This window comes from Anticarsia gemmatalis, chromosome 27 (genome assembly GCF_050436995.1).
Source record: "Anticarsia gemmatalis isolate Benzon Research Colony breed Stoneville strain chromosome 27, ilAntGemm2 primary, whole genome shotgun sequence".
Lineage (NCBI taxonomy): Eukaryota > Metazoa > Arthropoda > Insecta > Lepidoptera > Erebidae > Anticarsia > Anticarsia gemmatalis.
Window position 1 is genome coordinate 5167281 of NC_134771.1, and position 17466 is coordinate 5184746.

At 34.0% G+C, this 17466-nt stretch overlaps 1 protein-coding gene across 1 annotated transcript in view; it reads right to left on the reverse strand.

Annotated features, from left to right (window-relative positions):
- Positions 1–1764: 1764 nt before the first annotated feature.
- Positions 1765–17466, reverse strand: part of LOC142984566 (homeobox protein invected-like) — a 69049-nt gene continuing 53347 nt past the window's right edge. Inside the window, exons 4-6 of the mRNA XM_076132273.1 lie at positions 10774–10809; positions 4532–4632; positions 1765–4100 (exon numbers count right to left, since the gene is read on the reverse strand). Of these exons, the coding sequence (XP_075988388.1) occupies positions 3837–4100; positions 4532–4632; positions 10774–10809 (401 nt within the window). The 3' untranslated portion in view covers positions 1765–3836. The remainder of the gene's footprint in view (positions 4101–4531; positions 4633–10773; positions 10810–17466) is intronic.

The window sequence follows — 17466 nt, forward strand, 5'->3', positions numbered from 1 at the left end:
TTACAAGTTCATACATACTATAAAGCGAAAAGACTTTTTCCCCGACCTAATATATCCGCAAAATTCGGAGAATACAGAATTTCGTTAAATTTAACCAAACTTACAATACCTGAAAGATTCTTAACAGAAAATCTTTTCTTTTTTATTTAATTTAAAACACACGTCATGTAACCCCACCCTTATTTGTAGAGGGTGTAGACATCCCTTGTATCAAGGGTGTGTCACTATCGAAGTGAATTTTATTACACCCCCTGTATAAGGGATGAAGATTGATTTCTCAAAAACGTTTAAGAAACAAATCGTGTTGCTTCACAGCTTACGAATAAGTGGCTGATAGCGTATCTGGGAGATAAAGTGATGGATAAACTGTGAAAATTTCTGACAATATTACAATATGCTTAAGAAACAAATCGTGTCTATTCACAGGTTACGAATAAGTGTCTGATAGCGTATCTGGGAGATAAAGTGATGGATAAATTGTACAAAATTTCGGACAGTATCCACTAGTTAATCTAACCAATAGTTATCAAAGGAATCTGGCTGTTCAATAGTTGTGAATATGAATAGATATTTGTAAGAATAGAGATTTTTCTAGACTCACTGATATTAACAATTTTATAAGACCAGTTTTTAGTCACAATATTAGAAAAAACTGCTATTTGACCTTAGACTAACAACTATTTTTTTGCTAAACTACATCAAAATTGGTTAAGCCCTAATAGAGAACCTGACGGATTTCTAATTTCTTCAATTTTTTTTTGTATTTTATGTACCTACCTGGGAATCAAACCCAAGGCCTACCAAGAACTGTGTTGTTTAATTTTGACATCTCACAGATCATGTTAAACGTCTAATAACACCATCAAAACAATTAAATTTAAACAAATTACACAAAATTAATTCTCATCCCTTATAACGTGTAACAAAAAAAAGCAACCCCTGTTAATTTGAACACCCCTTTAAATTCAGTACGTCTTGAAATGGACAGAGAAGGGTGGGTGTTTTATTGAAATACTTGTGGCATTGCGAATCGGGAATGCCGGTTCGATTCCCGAGCGAAACTTTAATTTTGTACGCTCTTTTTATTGCATTTTTAACGGGAACGGAAATTGAGTTTTTGAAAGAATGTTTGCTTAACACTTGAGAGAAGGGGTAGGCAGAGATATCAGACAATTTATAGTAATATTATAAAAGCGAAAGTAACTCTGTCTGACTGCTACTCAATCACGCTTAAACTACTGAACCAATTTGCATGAAATTTGGTATGGAGATATTTTGATACCTGAGAAAGGACATAGGCTACTTTTTACCCCGGGAAAATGACGCATTTCTAAGGGAAAATGACGGACGAAGTCGCGGGTAAAAGCTAGTTCTACTATACTATCATGCTAATATTGTGGATGCAAAAGTTTGTAAGTATAGATGGGTGTTTGTTACTCTTTCATGAAAAAACTACTGGACGAATTGTAATGAAATTTGGTACACTGATAGCTTATAACCTGGATTAATATACGGAATGATATACTTTTTGGATGATAAATATGATAAGAAATGTTGTAGGATATGAATGATTATTTACCAAAATACTTACAGTGTGGTGAAATTTTTTGAAGTCTCAAAAAAGGCCACAGAATGCTTTTTATCCCGGATGTTCCACAAGAACTATGCATAGAATAAGGCATTTCACTACAGTCCACGCGGACAGAGCCGCGGGCAAGAGTTTGTTAAAATAAAACAATGTAAAGAATTGATTTAACTTCTTTTAATAAGATTTGTCTATAAATCGCTACTTTTCACAATTTATATTTTGACAACAATTTGATAAAACTAACTTTAAAATTTTCGAAAACAAATTTTATATCAAAATCATGTTTCCATCTGTCAAAAATTTATTGACACCTGTCAAAATGTTGTCAAAATACAAAGAAAAAAATACTAATACTGCTACATTGCACAATAAATAACTTAAAATAAATTTGTTAATTAATTCTTATAATTAATTTTTTATTTACATTTTTTTTTATTTTACATTTCGAGTGGGACAAAATTCGACTATCGTTTGATATTAATTTTTACAAAATGTTATTTATTTTTGAAACACAAGGTATTATTTAAAAATGCAAAGTTAATTACAGTAAAATGCTAAGATCAAGTTTTTATGACCAGAAAATAACGAAAAGCTTTATCGCTTTACTGCTTATTGCTATAACTAGACTGCTATTTATTGCTTTATTAATCCGCTATATTATTTACATTGCTCCTTGTTATATGTATAAAACAATTAAGTCCCAATTGCAATTATTTTCAATGCAGTTTTTCTCTTTTTTTCCGTAGAATTATATGAGAAAAAGTAACGCAATAAATAGCAGTAATTTATAGCAATAAAAATATTAAACAGTGATTCGCGACAGTAAATTAAACAGAATATCGTATGAACTGCTACAAATTATTGACCAATGCCAATATCATATCTTCAGATAGGGTTAGAGCTAAAATTTATTGAGTAGATAATAGTGAAGGAAAACATCGTGAGGAAACCTTGCATGCCTAAAATTTGTTTAATACATTTATTGAGGGCATGCAAAGTCCCCAACCCGCACTTGGCCAGCGTGGTGGACTCAAGGCCTGACCCCTCCCTCATTACGGGAGGAGACACTTGCCCAGCAGTGGGACATCAATGGGTTAAATTTATTAGATGAAATCCGATACTTGAAAAAAAAATAGTCTGCTATTCATCACCTGTTATTTTTATCTAGTTTAACCAGATAAGAGTTGTGATTGCCAAATGATTGAAGGTTTAAATCCGAAATAAAGCACCAGATTTTGGAAGTAATATTTGCATTAGAAATAATGATCACTTGTTCTTACGGTGAAGTAAAATCATCGAGATGAAATCTTACATACCTAAGAAACAAATAACCCCCGGTTTCTGCGTACTGTTATCGGTAGTATATCTATTCGATAACGTTTTTATATGAGTTTTAACGCTATTGAATGGATAAACTACCGTTAAATGTTCCTAAGAAACCGAGGGTAAGTAATTCTTTAGTTTCCATACACTCTCAGCGTTTGGGATTCAAGATTTAAATTTTGTTTTTAAGCTATATATCCGTATCTCCTTATAATATTGGGCGAAGAGCTGTAAATTTCAGTGGCACAGTAATAGGTTAAATTTTGTTGTAAACTATCCGTATCAAAAGATATGATATTGCAACGACCAGTAGGTATTGTATCTCGATTCGTATTGTATCTATACTATTGACAGACGTCAGAGTGACGCGGGACTATTGGTGATTTAATACAATGACGTCATGAACGATTTATAAGTTTTGTGAGTTGTGGTGTATGTAGGGAAATATAATTTACAGAGATTTGTTTTTGAAAGATTTTGATTTGGTTATGTATAATGTCAAGTCATGTAAATGTCAAGTTGTACTTTGTATGCAGTCACTTGACTATAAAGGAATAACCTGGATGCTGCTTAAATGTGTTTGGCCGTTAGTGATCTTCAAACTTTCTTTAAATGTCCATATAACGGGGACTAAATAGATGATTTTCATGCTGAAACTAGGCTGTATTATAGCTGTACAATTACGAAGTGGCCTGCCTGCGACCACGACCAGCGTATTTTGCGTCAAAACGACCGAAATTCTAAGGTAAAAATGGTTCACGTCCAATTCCGTATTAGATTATTGAACACTAAAATTAATTCAATCTGTTTTTAGAAACCAAAAATTTCTTATGAGTATATTTTTATCCTCCAATATGATGACATTAGTCCTCAAAGACCTTCAAATGACCTCATACACCACAACTCACAACCCAGAACTTACGATCTAAACTCTATTCATTTGCTGTTCCCTCTCCCTCGCCTTCATCTCTAATTCCTCCTCCTCCTTGGTAAGAGGGACCGTGCTATGATTGTACAAGCCCTGAGCCATGAGCTGCAGCGCGAGGGGGTTCCTCTGACCGGACGCCTTCTTGATCTTGGCTCGTTTGTTCTGGAACCAGATCTTGATCTGTGCTTCAGCCAGCCCCAGCTCTGCGGCGAGGGTCTGGCGCCGGCGCTCTGTTAGGTAGCGGTTCTCTGCGAACTCGTGCTAAGGGAGGAAAAGGGAGTATAAGTACTTGTAAGTTGATGCAAAAAAAAATTGGTTTTGAAAGATTGATATGAGTAAATTGAACTGTATAAGCATAATGTTTTTAGATACTACTATGATAAAAGAGCGTAGAATAAGCTTCACATAACCTTTCAGAAACTTTAAGTTCAAGATTTGATAGATTTTTCTGAGTCCATTGTTGCCTTAATTACTATATCTTGTGGCCAAGCAAAATTTCGTTCTTCGCCTTTTTTCTTCCATATCAACAATTCAGGGTTTTGTTTAGCCTAAAGTTTGAATAGAAAACTACCACGCTACTAACAAATTAGACTAAAGAGTGAATAGAAAACTAGTTTACGACTTTAGACTGAGACTTCTAATAGAAAATTATTAAACTAGACAAACAAAATGTTCTTAATTATGGTGTATACCTTTAGCCTCGCAAGTTGTGGTCCAGAGAAAGCAGTCCGTGGTCTCTTCTCGTCGTTGGCGCCGTCCCCGGGCGGCTTCTTCGGCCTTCGCGTGCGAGGACCTGCTCACAAACAGCAACAGTTGGAACAACATGTCTTAACACAAATTACTTAAAATTTACTTATGTCTTTGTTTTAAGAGTTTCCTAATTTATTCTATCTAGAGTCAATGATTTTGTAATAATTTTAAAGAGCGTCTTATTAAAAAAAATTGAAAGTTTTTAAGAGTTTCCTAATTATTAGAATCAATAGATTTGTTTAAGTTTAAGCCTAGTCTTATTAAATTTTGGAAGGTTTATTAACACGATCGATAAGATGGCGCAGTGATTTAGGTAGTCGCCATGCTTCTACCATTGTGTCGGGCTGTCGTGAATTTGATTCTTTGTTGTCTTTTATACAAGAAAAAAGAAAGATTCTTTTCCTTCCTATTGTAATCTATTATATTATTCTCTTATTAATAGCATCTAGAATCAATAGGTTTGCTATAATTTTAAGCCTAGTCCTATAAGATTTTGGAATTTACACGATAGTAGATGATATTTTTTTCTCGATGCAAGACCTATTTAGTATTGAATATCTACTATATAAGTTAGTGCTATACGCATCCTAAAAATATTTTCTTTGTGTTATTAGTTCTCTCTTTCGTATAATTACTATTAACGAATAATAAAAAATACTTTTATTGACAAAATATATCATTGCAACATGACCACTGTACACAAAAACAAAAAAAACACAAACACAAAACATTCCACTAAAACAACACAAACAAAAAAAATAGCAATAAAAATAGCATTAGCAATAACGTTATAAAAAAATAGCAATAACGGCGTCAGTCCCTCGTAGAGTTTCCCAAATCAAGCGAACGATGCAATATCTTAACCAATTCAGTTTCATGCCCAACCCGGGCATCGAACGTCAATGGAGTAAAATTGGTCAAAATATTTCACCGACCGCCTGACGGGTTTATGCTGATGAACCTGGGTTTCTTGCTGTTAGGTTTTGGGTTCGGGCAATTTTAGCAACTTTGCCCAGTCGTGGTAACTTTGCCATGTTATTTGAACATTGCCAAAGGATGTTAATCTTGTTAAAAGAAAAAAAAATTAACCATATTTTATAAACTTTGGCTCACTGAGTCAACTTTGCCCAGTCTTGGTAACTTTGCCATATCATTTGAACATTGCCAAAGGATGTTAATTTTACCACATTATGTTAAGTTAACCATATTTTATAAAGGCTCATTGAGTCAACTTTGCCCCGCCTTGGTAACTTTGCCATGTCATTTGAACATTGCCAAAGGATGTTAATTTTGCCACATTATGTTAATTTAACCATGTTTTATAAACTTTAGCTCATTGAGTCAACTTTGCCAGGTTATGTTAACTTCGCTATATCATTTAAACACTGCCAAAGTGAGTCATTTAAACCTTGCCACACTGTTAATGAGTTAACCATATTTAATTAATTTTGGGTCAGTTAGTTAAAATTGCCCTGTTAAGTAAACATTGCCACTTAGTGTTAATATTTCCTTAATACTTAAATTTTACCTTGTTTCAGAAAAATATGGTTGAAACACATTTATCATTGCAATGGTTACCCTTAAATATATAACAGTTAGTAGAACAATGATTTGAAAAATAATTGAACAATGATTTGACCAGGCTTTCAGAGTCTGCTGACACAAAATTATGAGCGATTGTTAACACACACATAACACAAATATTTAGCACACACATAAAACATGCGATAGGAATGTTGACTTATATCTGATACTACTTTTGAATAAGTGTCGGTTAGATTATCAGGAGGAATACTTTAAAATTAAAATTATTCTTTGAGGTCAAATATTGACACTTATGATAGTCGTTACAATTACTGAATCTACCACTAGCTCGGTAAGGGGGTCTGTTTTTGTCAATTCAGTTTGTCAATTGAATAAATTAATCTTTTACTATTTACACAAGAATATTCACAAGTAACAAATATATTTAAACCTCATTATATTATCTAATATGTACAAAATCTAAATAAAAAAGGGTTTTTATTTTTCATAGATTTGCCGTCGCTTTATCCACCAGATAAAGCGACAGTAGGAATAGTATATAGTTATCCGACACTTATTCAAAAGTTGTGAATAAACATTTGAGAGTTGTAAGAAAGTTATGATAATTTCTTTTATTTATCGAAACTCGTTTATCTTTTTACATGCCGATGACTAAAAATCAAATGGAGATTTTATTAAAATACTAGAACAATATAAAAGACATGAGTCAACATTCCTATTTAACGAAAATTATAATTTTAGTTACAATGCAATAAATTATTAACATAAAAAAAAAACATAAAATTGTAAAAGTAGTCATGTTGCAACTTTCATGATATTATTAAATACCGTTTATAAATAAAATGTTTTAAAATAATAACAAGCTATAATTATGTATGGTAGGAGACCCGTGCCTAGCAGTGGGACATACTTGGGTTACCAGCCTAGCCTTTCTTCCAAATTATGTTGGAGTCGGCTACCAGTCTCACCGGATGCAGCTGAGTACCAGTATTTTACATGAAACGACTGTCTATCCTCCTCCTCCTATACCTCCACAACACAGTTACCTGGGTTATAACACGATACCCTTCGGTAAGACTGGTTGTTAGATTTTCAAGCTTCTGACTACTGACCGTCTGTCAAAGATCTTCTAAAATGACAGTCGGAGCAGTTAGACATGGCTTCGGAAACACGGAGGAACTCGATATGTATATGATGGTCACCCATCCAAAGACCAACCTTGTTAAGCGTTACTTAACCTCAGAGATTGACCCGCGCGGCTGTTGTTAACTAAGCCACGAGCTTTTAAAACTAAGCCACAGTATATATTTAGCATCGTTCTATTTTAAACTGGACAAATCACTGAGTTATAAATAGTCATACAATATTGTTGATTGTTCATGACTGAAGACGTACTGAATAATTAACTCTTGTTAAACCCTATTTGATAGACTACTAGAGATTAGTGGAATAGACTAGTTTAATTTAGCCACTTGCGCGTCGGTGAACGATTTGCGAGTTAAGCAAACCTCGACGCGGTCATTGTATAGATGGGTGACCGCAGTTTACGCTGAACGTCGTTTTCATTTGCGATAACAGTCGTTAAGCCAAATTTCATGAGAATAGGTCAAGCAGTTTCAGAGGAGTACGGTAACTAACATTGTGTCATGGATATCACTACATAGTATAAAACAAAGTCGCCCATTTTGTCTGTAGTCCCTTCGTATGCATAAAACTTTAAAACTACGCAACGGATTTTGATGCGGTTTTCACTAATGGAAAGAGTATTTTCTCCGACAGGTTTTTATATATAATTGAAATACATTGAAACTATATTAGCTGAGTTATAGCGATTTATGTCCAAGAAGTCAGAAAAAAAATCTAATTGAAGATTGCATTTGTGCGTGCGCCGCTTATACCGTTGGATACAAGTAAGAACAATGTATGGCAAAAACATTGGTCTTTATTAGTTCTACAAAAAAGTCCGCAATAACATATATCCAGCTTTTTTATTTAAGTCACAAAAACTACTTCTCTGTATTAAAAAAACATTTAATTCGTTGGGTGATGTTTAACTGGTGATATAACCAATAATACATATATCCTTATCAAAATAAGTAAGTTCATCATCACGAGCATTTAATTTAGATTATTTTTGCAGTTTACAGTGTGTTATTTAGACATATAGTTTAGGAGATATCACGATATTAGTATTGCGGCACGGTACGGGCCGGCCGCGGCGGCGGGGGCAGCGTCCCTATAAATAGCGTATATGTAGTGATTGTGTACAATTCGCTTTTAAAACAGAAATGTACAATTGTAGTGCATTCGGTTTATCACTGTACATTTATCTTTTAAACCCTGAATATGCTGAAAACTGAAATCTATACTATATCTATACTAATATTATAAAGCTGAAGAGTTTGTTTGTTTGTTTGTTTGTTTGTTTGTTTGTTTGTTTGAACGCGCTAATCTCAGGAACTACTGGTCCGATTTGAAAAATTCTTTCAGTGTTAGATAGCCCATTTATCGAGGAAGGCTATAGGCTATATATCATCACGCTACGACCAATAGGAGCAGAGTAACAGTAAAAAATGTTACAAAAACGGGGAAAACGTTGACCCATTCTCTCTTATGTTACGCAAGCGAAGTTGCGCGGGTCAGCTAGTTTTATATATAAGATTATAAATACCCAGGATGAAGACAAGACAATGAAAACTATGAACCAATTCATCACGGGGTCACTAGTGGGAACAGCAGAAAGCCTACTTCATAACAAGGCTACCCAACTCGGTACTACTATCAAACAAAAATAAACAAGCACCCAATTGTAGCGCGACGGATCAATTTGTCAACTATTCTGACTCGCCTCACGACTCACTGTTTTTGTACTCAAACGTTTTTTGTATGTTTGTTACTAATAAAGTAGGGTTCTGCTGGGAGGAACTCGTGGCTTAGTTAACAACAGCCGCGCGGATCGATCTCTGAGGTTAAGCCATGCTTGCCGAGGTTGATTTGTGTATGGGTGACCATCTTATACATATCGAGTTCCTCCGTGTTTTGGAAGGCACGTAAAATTGTGAGTCCCGGCTGTCATTTTCGAAGATCTTTGACAGCCGTTACCAGTAGTCAGAAGCTTGAAAGTCTGACAACTAGTCTTACCGAAGGGTATCGTGTTATCCCAAGTAACTGGGTTGTGGAGTTAAGATAGACAGTCGCTCCATGTAAAACACTGATATCTAGCTGCATCCGGTGAGACTGGAAACCGACTCCAACATAGCTTGAAAGAAAGGCTAAGCTGATATGCTGGATTTTGTAGACTTTGGGTGCTCTATTTGAGACAGGAGACAAAGATAAGAGACTCAGACTAGAGACTGCGACCAAGACTAAAATTGCTGACTACCGAAGATTTGCGTAGGTTTATATACGAAGGGTCTTAAAGTCATAGGGGTTTGAGAAGAATTCCCACTAGCCCGTCTAACTAGCACATCACTATTCTTTGCATTGTTTCTTTTATATAAAATCATCATCAGCCTAGCCTATCTTCCAACTATGTTGAAGTCGGCTTCCAGTCTCACCAGATGCAGCTGAATACCAGTGTTTTACTGCGCGACTGTCTATCTGACCTCTACAACCCAGTTAGGTACTTGGGTTATAACACGATACTGCAAGACTGGTTGTCAGACTTTCAAGCTTCTGACTACTGTTAACGACTGTCAAAGATCTCTGAAAATTAGTGCCTTCCGAGCACAGAAGAACTTGGTTAGTATAAGATGGTCACCCATACTCTGACCAACCTCGACAAGCGTAACTTAACCTGAGAGATCGGGCCGCGTGGCTGTTATTACTTAGATTGGTATTTTAACTGTATAATTAAGTTTATTTTGTGTTATTATATTGGCATTAAACTCGAGTATAATATGTTATAAGCAAGAATAAAAAACCCAAAAAATGTAAAATTAATATATCTCATTATCAATATGAATAAAGAAATTAAAGCCATATAACAACAATATCATATAACACGACTCCCACTTGACAGTTCTCGAGTTGGCCTCTAGAAAGTTAAAGTGACAACCAGTTTTTTTTATAAAGTCATCAGCCACACTCCATTGTGCCCAATACATTTAATTTAAACCAATATCTTTACAAAAAATGTATGTTACAAATATTTAATATTATATGAAATAAGAATATTTCTTTTATGTATAGAAAATCGAGTATTTTTGGTGAACTAAATTTTTCGATTGAGCCTAGGTATAATTTTGTTTAAGCTTGGTCATTTTTTTATAATAATTAATTTATAAAATTATACGAATAGACAGTACATATAATTGGAATCGAAAAAAAAAAAATTTAAAAGGAAATAACTAAATTTTTACTTCTTTTTCAAATAATTAACTTAAGAATGCAATTTTTTCACGAAAGCAAATTATCATCGGTAAATGACATTTAAAATAATAAAACTAAAATTATAAATCTCGAAAAAATTATCTGTCAAAAATGCCAAAATTATTTTTGGAGTAAAATTACTTCTAGATGGTCTAATGTACCTATTCGTTATATACAAAAATTTTATTATCATATAATTGCATGCTAAAATATTAGAAAATAATATAATTAATAACAAAAAAGTCAAAAATAAATGGAATTATCTCACGTGGTTGCCGTGAGCGGGTCCCGTACTTACTTCTTCCTGAAACAAAAGAGAAAAACACATTATTACACACTTATAATTATAATACATTTATAATTATTTCATACATACGTAAAATCACGCCTTCTTCCCATAAGGGTAGGCAAGATAGTTTAATAATAATTAGTCACAAAAATATATTTTACAACCAATTTTTTTCAAACATAAAAAAATCGGTTCCTTTTACGCTTAAGATTTTTTCATATCTCTCAGCGGTTTTGGATATAAATTCCTACATATACACGATTGTTTGTCGTTTTTCACGTCGAAACGGCTTGACCGATTTGGATAAAATTTGGCATATGTATAATAGATTATCACCGGTGAAGGAAATTTTAAACAAAATTACACTCGCCACAGGCTTGAGGTATGATAATAATCAATGACCAAATATATTCTACAAACGATGAAAAAACAATCATTATTTCTTAAAATTCTAGTCTACCTATACCTATTAAAGCTTTTAAAAACAGCCTCAAATGGGCAAAAACACCAGTAGCTCAATCGTCACTTTGTCAAAGACCTTCCCATTATAACTGGGACCTCTAAAACGAACAAGAAATAAGGCGCCATTAATTTACACCCATATTTCATTAAACTACCTTTGTGGCCTGTATAGTAGAGTATACGACTGTTGATAGAGAAGTCTAGGGTTTGATTTCCGAGTTGTATAGTGTTTTTGAGATTTTTTTTCATGTAGGTATGAAGTATTAAGTTTGATTCTTGCGTTAGGCATTGTGCTAAGTTTTTTAAATGCCGATTCTAGTGTTTATGAATTTAATCAATTTATGGTTTTATGGTATTATGTTATATTAAATAAATAAATATTAATATAAATATCGTTGGACAACTCACACACGGTCATTTGATTCCAAACTAAGCAGAGCTTGTACTTTATTAGGTTCAAGAGTTCGATTTCTAGGCGTAACGCATAGAAACATAAAATCAGAAAGACCAAAGAACGCCACTTGTTAAAATTCTTACAAAATTCCCTTGCTTCATTGACATCATTTCAAATCTAGATATAGATTAGATCGGAGAAAAAGTCTTTTCGCATTATAGTATGTATGAACTCGTAATAAAATCTCTTTGGCTTCAAGAATCACAAATGAGTACACGGTTCATTAGGTTTCTTTCAGTGAGCTCGTGAGGTACCCAAATATCGAGCATTTTTGTGTAGAGAAAAGATTTTTTTACAAGTTCATACATAATAAAACGCGAAAAGACTTTTTCCCCGACCTACTATTTAGGTAGCTTTTTTAACAAAAATAATAAAAATGTAAAATTTTAATATCCAAATATATTTTTGTCCCGAGAATCGAACTCTAAACTGTAACACAGAATGTTAACAACACTGCTCACCCGGTTTCGTTCGAAACCGGACGTGAGACCACCCACAGCTCTGGTTAATTAAGTCATTCTACATTAATACTGGCTTTATCTTTATATCTCTGCCATACCTTTTTGTTACTATAGGATGATGTTACTTTTGTATGGATTAAATTTAAATTTGAAGAAATAAAAATGTTTGTTGTGAAATATTGCAATTTTGCGTAAAAACTTTCATGCCTATAAAAGTAGTCTTTTTAAAAAATGGGGATAAATTTTAAGTAATTTAATTGATTATGTTTAAACCTGTGTCTTTGACTATTTCTTTGTAAAATTTCATGAAAATCTATTCAGCCGTTTAGCCACGAAAGCGTAAGAGACATAATTACATTTTTATTTTGCTTTTAAGACACAAGATTATATTTTAATGCAGAGAGTTGTTTTATTTTTTAAACAAGCAAGCAACAAAGCTCCTATTAAATTATCCAAATAATATAAAATAATGTAAAAGTACTATTTAATGAATCGAATTCATGACATAGTACTCAGCAATTGAAACTTTTAACCGTATTATAAAACATTTTTAGCTATAAAAATTAATTGTCAAAAGTTATAAAAATAAAAATATTATCAAACAAAGTATTATCTGATAACTAAATTGATTATATTATCGATAATTACATAATGTTTCGATAATAATCGATACAAAAAGTATCGATTGAGCTTCCGTATCGAATCGGAACGTTTGATGTCGCCGCTTATAGATAAACTTTTTTGAAAATGTCTCAAAATAGTTTAAGATAGTTTTATGAATGAACTAGTTCTCTGTCCGTGGCTTTGCCCGCGTGTTACTTCACTTCCTTTGGGGTGGTATTAACAAAACTCTTCTCTTAGTGCTACGGTACACTTGCTATATAGAATCTTCATATTACGAATTGGAAAAATATTTAAAATAGCTGACCCGCGCAACTTCGCTTGCGTCACATAAGAGAATGGGTGAATTTTTTCCTTCTCTGCCTACTACCATGAAAATAACGCGTGATTTTATATCGCGCAACTTCGCTTGCGTCACATAAGAGAGAAAAATTAATTTAAATGGGTCAAAATTCTTCCCGTTTTTGAAACATTTTTTACTGGTGCTCTGCTCCTATTGGTCGTAGCGTGATGATATATAGCCTTTCTCGATAAATGGGCTATCCAATACTGAAAGAATTTCTCAAATCGGACCAGTAGTTCCTGAAATTAGCGCGTTCAAACAAACAAACAAACAAACAAACTCTTCAGCTTTATAATATTATAGTATAGTATATATAGTATAGATCAAAATCAAATCATTTATTCATTTAGGTCAAATATTAACACTTATGATAGTCGTTACAGTTACTGAATCTACCACTAGCTCGGAAAGTGTAGAGCCTTATGTGTTGAATAGTCCATTTATTGAGGTTAGCTATAGGCTATATAACATTACGCAATGACTAATAGGAGTGGAGCAGTAGTCAAAAACCGGCCAAGTGCGAGTCGGACTCGACCACAATCAGTTCCGTACTATCATTTGTTTAATTTGAAGCATCTACCTTTTACCGTTTTTAATATCCAGCAAAAAAATATGAAAAACTACGTTTATTGTATGGGGACCCCCTTAATATTTTTTATTTCTATTTGTTGTTATAGTGGCAACGAAAATATGTACATCATTTCTGAAAATGCCAGCTTTCTAGCTATCACGGTTTATGAAATACAGCCTGAAGACAGACAAACAGCGGAGGCTTTGTAATAGGGTCCCGTTTACCCTTTGGGGACCCTAAAAAGCAAAAATTCACGGACGAAGTCGCGTGGAGCAGTAAAGATTCCGCTTTCGGAGTCCATCTTGTTATAAACAACTTGATTATTAAGATTGGCATGCGATTATATTATTAATTGACTTAAATGACTTTATTACGACGTCGGTGGGCTTAAGCCCTTTCATTTATACCCTTTTTGGTTACTAGGACGTTATAAAACTTGTTTTGAGTCAATCAAAATCCTACTAATATTATAAATGCAAAAGTTTGTGAGTATGTATGTATGTTACTATTTGACGCAAATACTACTGAACCGATTACGATGGTAGCTGAAGACCCAGAATAACACATAGGTTACTTTTCATTCCGGAGTTCCCGAGGGATCGAGATTTACACGCGAAGGGTTTCCACGCGGACGAAGTCGCGGGCGGCCTCTTGTCTTTGTAAGTAGTTGACAACAAACACACAGTTACCTGGGTTATAACACGATACTAAGCAAGTCTGGTCGTCAGACCTTCAACCTTCTGACTACTGTTAACGACTGTCAAAATATTTAAACGTACAATAATATGTAAATAAGTATTTATAATTACATATTAATTAGCGCGAGTATTTAAAGAATGCAGTCGAAAACTTCAATATAACGGCCTTTTGTAGAGACACTGTAAAATTTTAATTAACCACTAAACTTTGGAGCTGTGTGTGTTTTTTGAGAAGTTATTTCGGTGATACACACGGGTGGGAAGGATGGACAACATTATGAATGATGTCTTTTGAAACAAGTTGCATGTTTATTATCTTATAGTTAGCTAACATTAAATTTACTTTGACTTGCTGGACGTTTTGGGGCAGGAGTCTTTAATTGTATAGGTAGTTAATTGTCTTTTCGTCTAAATAGTATTATATATTGGTCTGAGCTTGATGTTCGAATACTTGGACGCGTTGAGATAAAATACAAATAAAATGTTGTCCACTGAAATTCATTAATTTTAGATTCAAAAATCTGATAAAAGTTTGGCAAATCTTCGCGCAATTTTTAGTAAGCACCACACACTTACACACCCAACATGATTGCCGACAAGTCGGCTCGCCATTTTAAAAACCTGTATTGTACTCAAACTATCATATGCAAATTTTATACCTCAAGATACAAATAAATTAAATTAAATGACGCTAATAGCTTCATTACTCCACCATATTGGTATTTATGTGTACTAATTAATAAATTTTATATTAAAACATTAAAATACTTCCTACATCACATAATTACTTTAAAAAAACTCCCTTAATACAAACAAATAATTTAACAAACTTAATATTATGAATACAAAAGTATTTCTATTTGTTACGCTTTTAAGACTAAACGGGTGAACCGATTTTGATAAAATTTTACTCTAGACATAGTTAAAGACTCGAACTTAACGATATGCCATTTTTTTTTTTTTAAATCAACCCTTTAGAAGCTAAAATAGGCGGTGAAAAATTTGAAGGAGTAGCGTGAGTCTGCTAATATCCCATAAATAAGTTAATAATGTAATCCATTACTGTCCCACTGCTGGGCAAGGGTCTCCTCCCGTAATGAGGGAGGGGTTAGGCCTTGAGTCCACCACGCTGACCAATTGCGTGTTGGGGACTTTGCATACCTTCAAGAACTTTTCTAAAGAACTCTGAGACATGCAAGGTTGCATCACGATGTTTTCCTTCACCGTTAGAACAAGTGATCATTATTTCTAATACACACACAACTTCGAAAAACATCAACCATATATATAAGCTTAGCCTTTATTCCAAGCTATGTTGGAGTCGGCTTCCAGTCTCACCGGATGCAGCTGAATACCAGTGTTTTACATGGAGCGGCTGCCTATCTGACCTCCGCAACCCAGTTACCTGGGATAACACGATACCCTTTGGTAAGACTGGTTGTCAGACTTTCAAGCTTCTGACTACTGTTAACGACTGTCAAAGATCTTCGAAAATGACAGCCGGGACCCACAATTTAACGTGCCTTCCGAAACACGGAGGAACTCGATAAGTATAAGATGGTCACCCATCCACAAACCAACCTCAGCAAGCATGGCTTAACCTCAGAGATCAATCCGCGCGGCTGTTGTTAACTAAGCAACGAGCTCCTCAACTGTCAACTTCGAAAAACATCAACCATACGATAAAATAAAAAAAAATGCATTTCGAAATAAAATTAAGCAATATACAAACTTTAATACTTGTTAATTGTTCTGTTAATTATTTAATTAAATAAGAATGTATCGGTGTTGTGTAAATGAGGTCTTATTATTGATAATTGGTATGTACGCCTTATACGAGGAGGTGACTCAGAACGAAGCAATCTGCTTGTAAAATATTGTGAAAAGATTGTATGTTTGTGTGTAGACATAAAACTGCTGTATCGATTTGGGTAAAATTTTGGTACAATGATAGATCTTGGTATCAATCAGCCTAGCCTTTCTTCCAACTATGTTGGAGTCGACTTCCAGTCTTACTGGATGCAGCTGAATACCAGTGTTTTACATGGAGCGACTGTCTAACTGACCTCCACAACACAGTTACCTGGGTTATAACACGATACTTCTAGGTAAGACTGGTGGTCAGACTTTCAAGCTTCTAACTACTGTTAACGACTGTCAAAGATCTTTGAAAACGAAAGCCGGGACCCACAATTTAACGTGCCTTCCGAAACACGGAAAAACTCGGTCTAAATAAATAAGGTCACCGATCCAATGACCAACCTTGGCAAGCGTGGCTTAACTTGAAATATCTATACATACGGTTGTTGTTACTTAGCCAAGAGTTTTGCGTTATTTTATAAATATGTACACAAGACCGGAAATATAAAGATTTATGTTGACGTTTGAATTGAAACTATATATTCCAATTAAGTAACGATTATGCTGGCCGGTGCCATAAATTATAAAGCTTGAATATATCAAGCTTATAATTATTGTTGGTATACATAAAGAAACTGCTTCTTAGGTAGTTTGTTTAAATACTGATCGCGAAGTCTAGTGTCGATTCCCGGGTCGTAACGTTTTTATTTGAGAGTTACAAACATACATACATAAACTTCGCATTTATAATATTAGTTGAAAGTTATATTTAAACTCAAAAAGATAATCTTGCTCATCATACAAATATTTCTCCTTGACGGGATTTGAACCAACTATACGTGGTAGAGCAGTAACTACTTATATTTTTTCTGATTTCATAAAAATATACAAAATCTCAAAATATGTATGTATGTATGACTAGATGTATGGATGTGAATGAAGCTAAATAAGGTTTGTAAGGATCGTAACAAGTGACGTTCTTTGCTGTCTGCCTATAACCATGAAAATAAGGCGTGATTTTATATTTATATGTAAAATTAAGTGCCGATGAAGTCAATCTATCACTTCCCCAAATTTCATCAAAATCGGTACAGCCGTTTTGACACCAACGTAGAACAAATTTTATCAAAATCAGTCCACCAATTTTGACACAAAACGAAACAAACAATTTCACTACAATATAGTACGTATTTCCGGCTTAC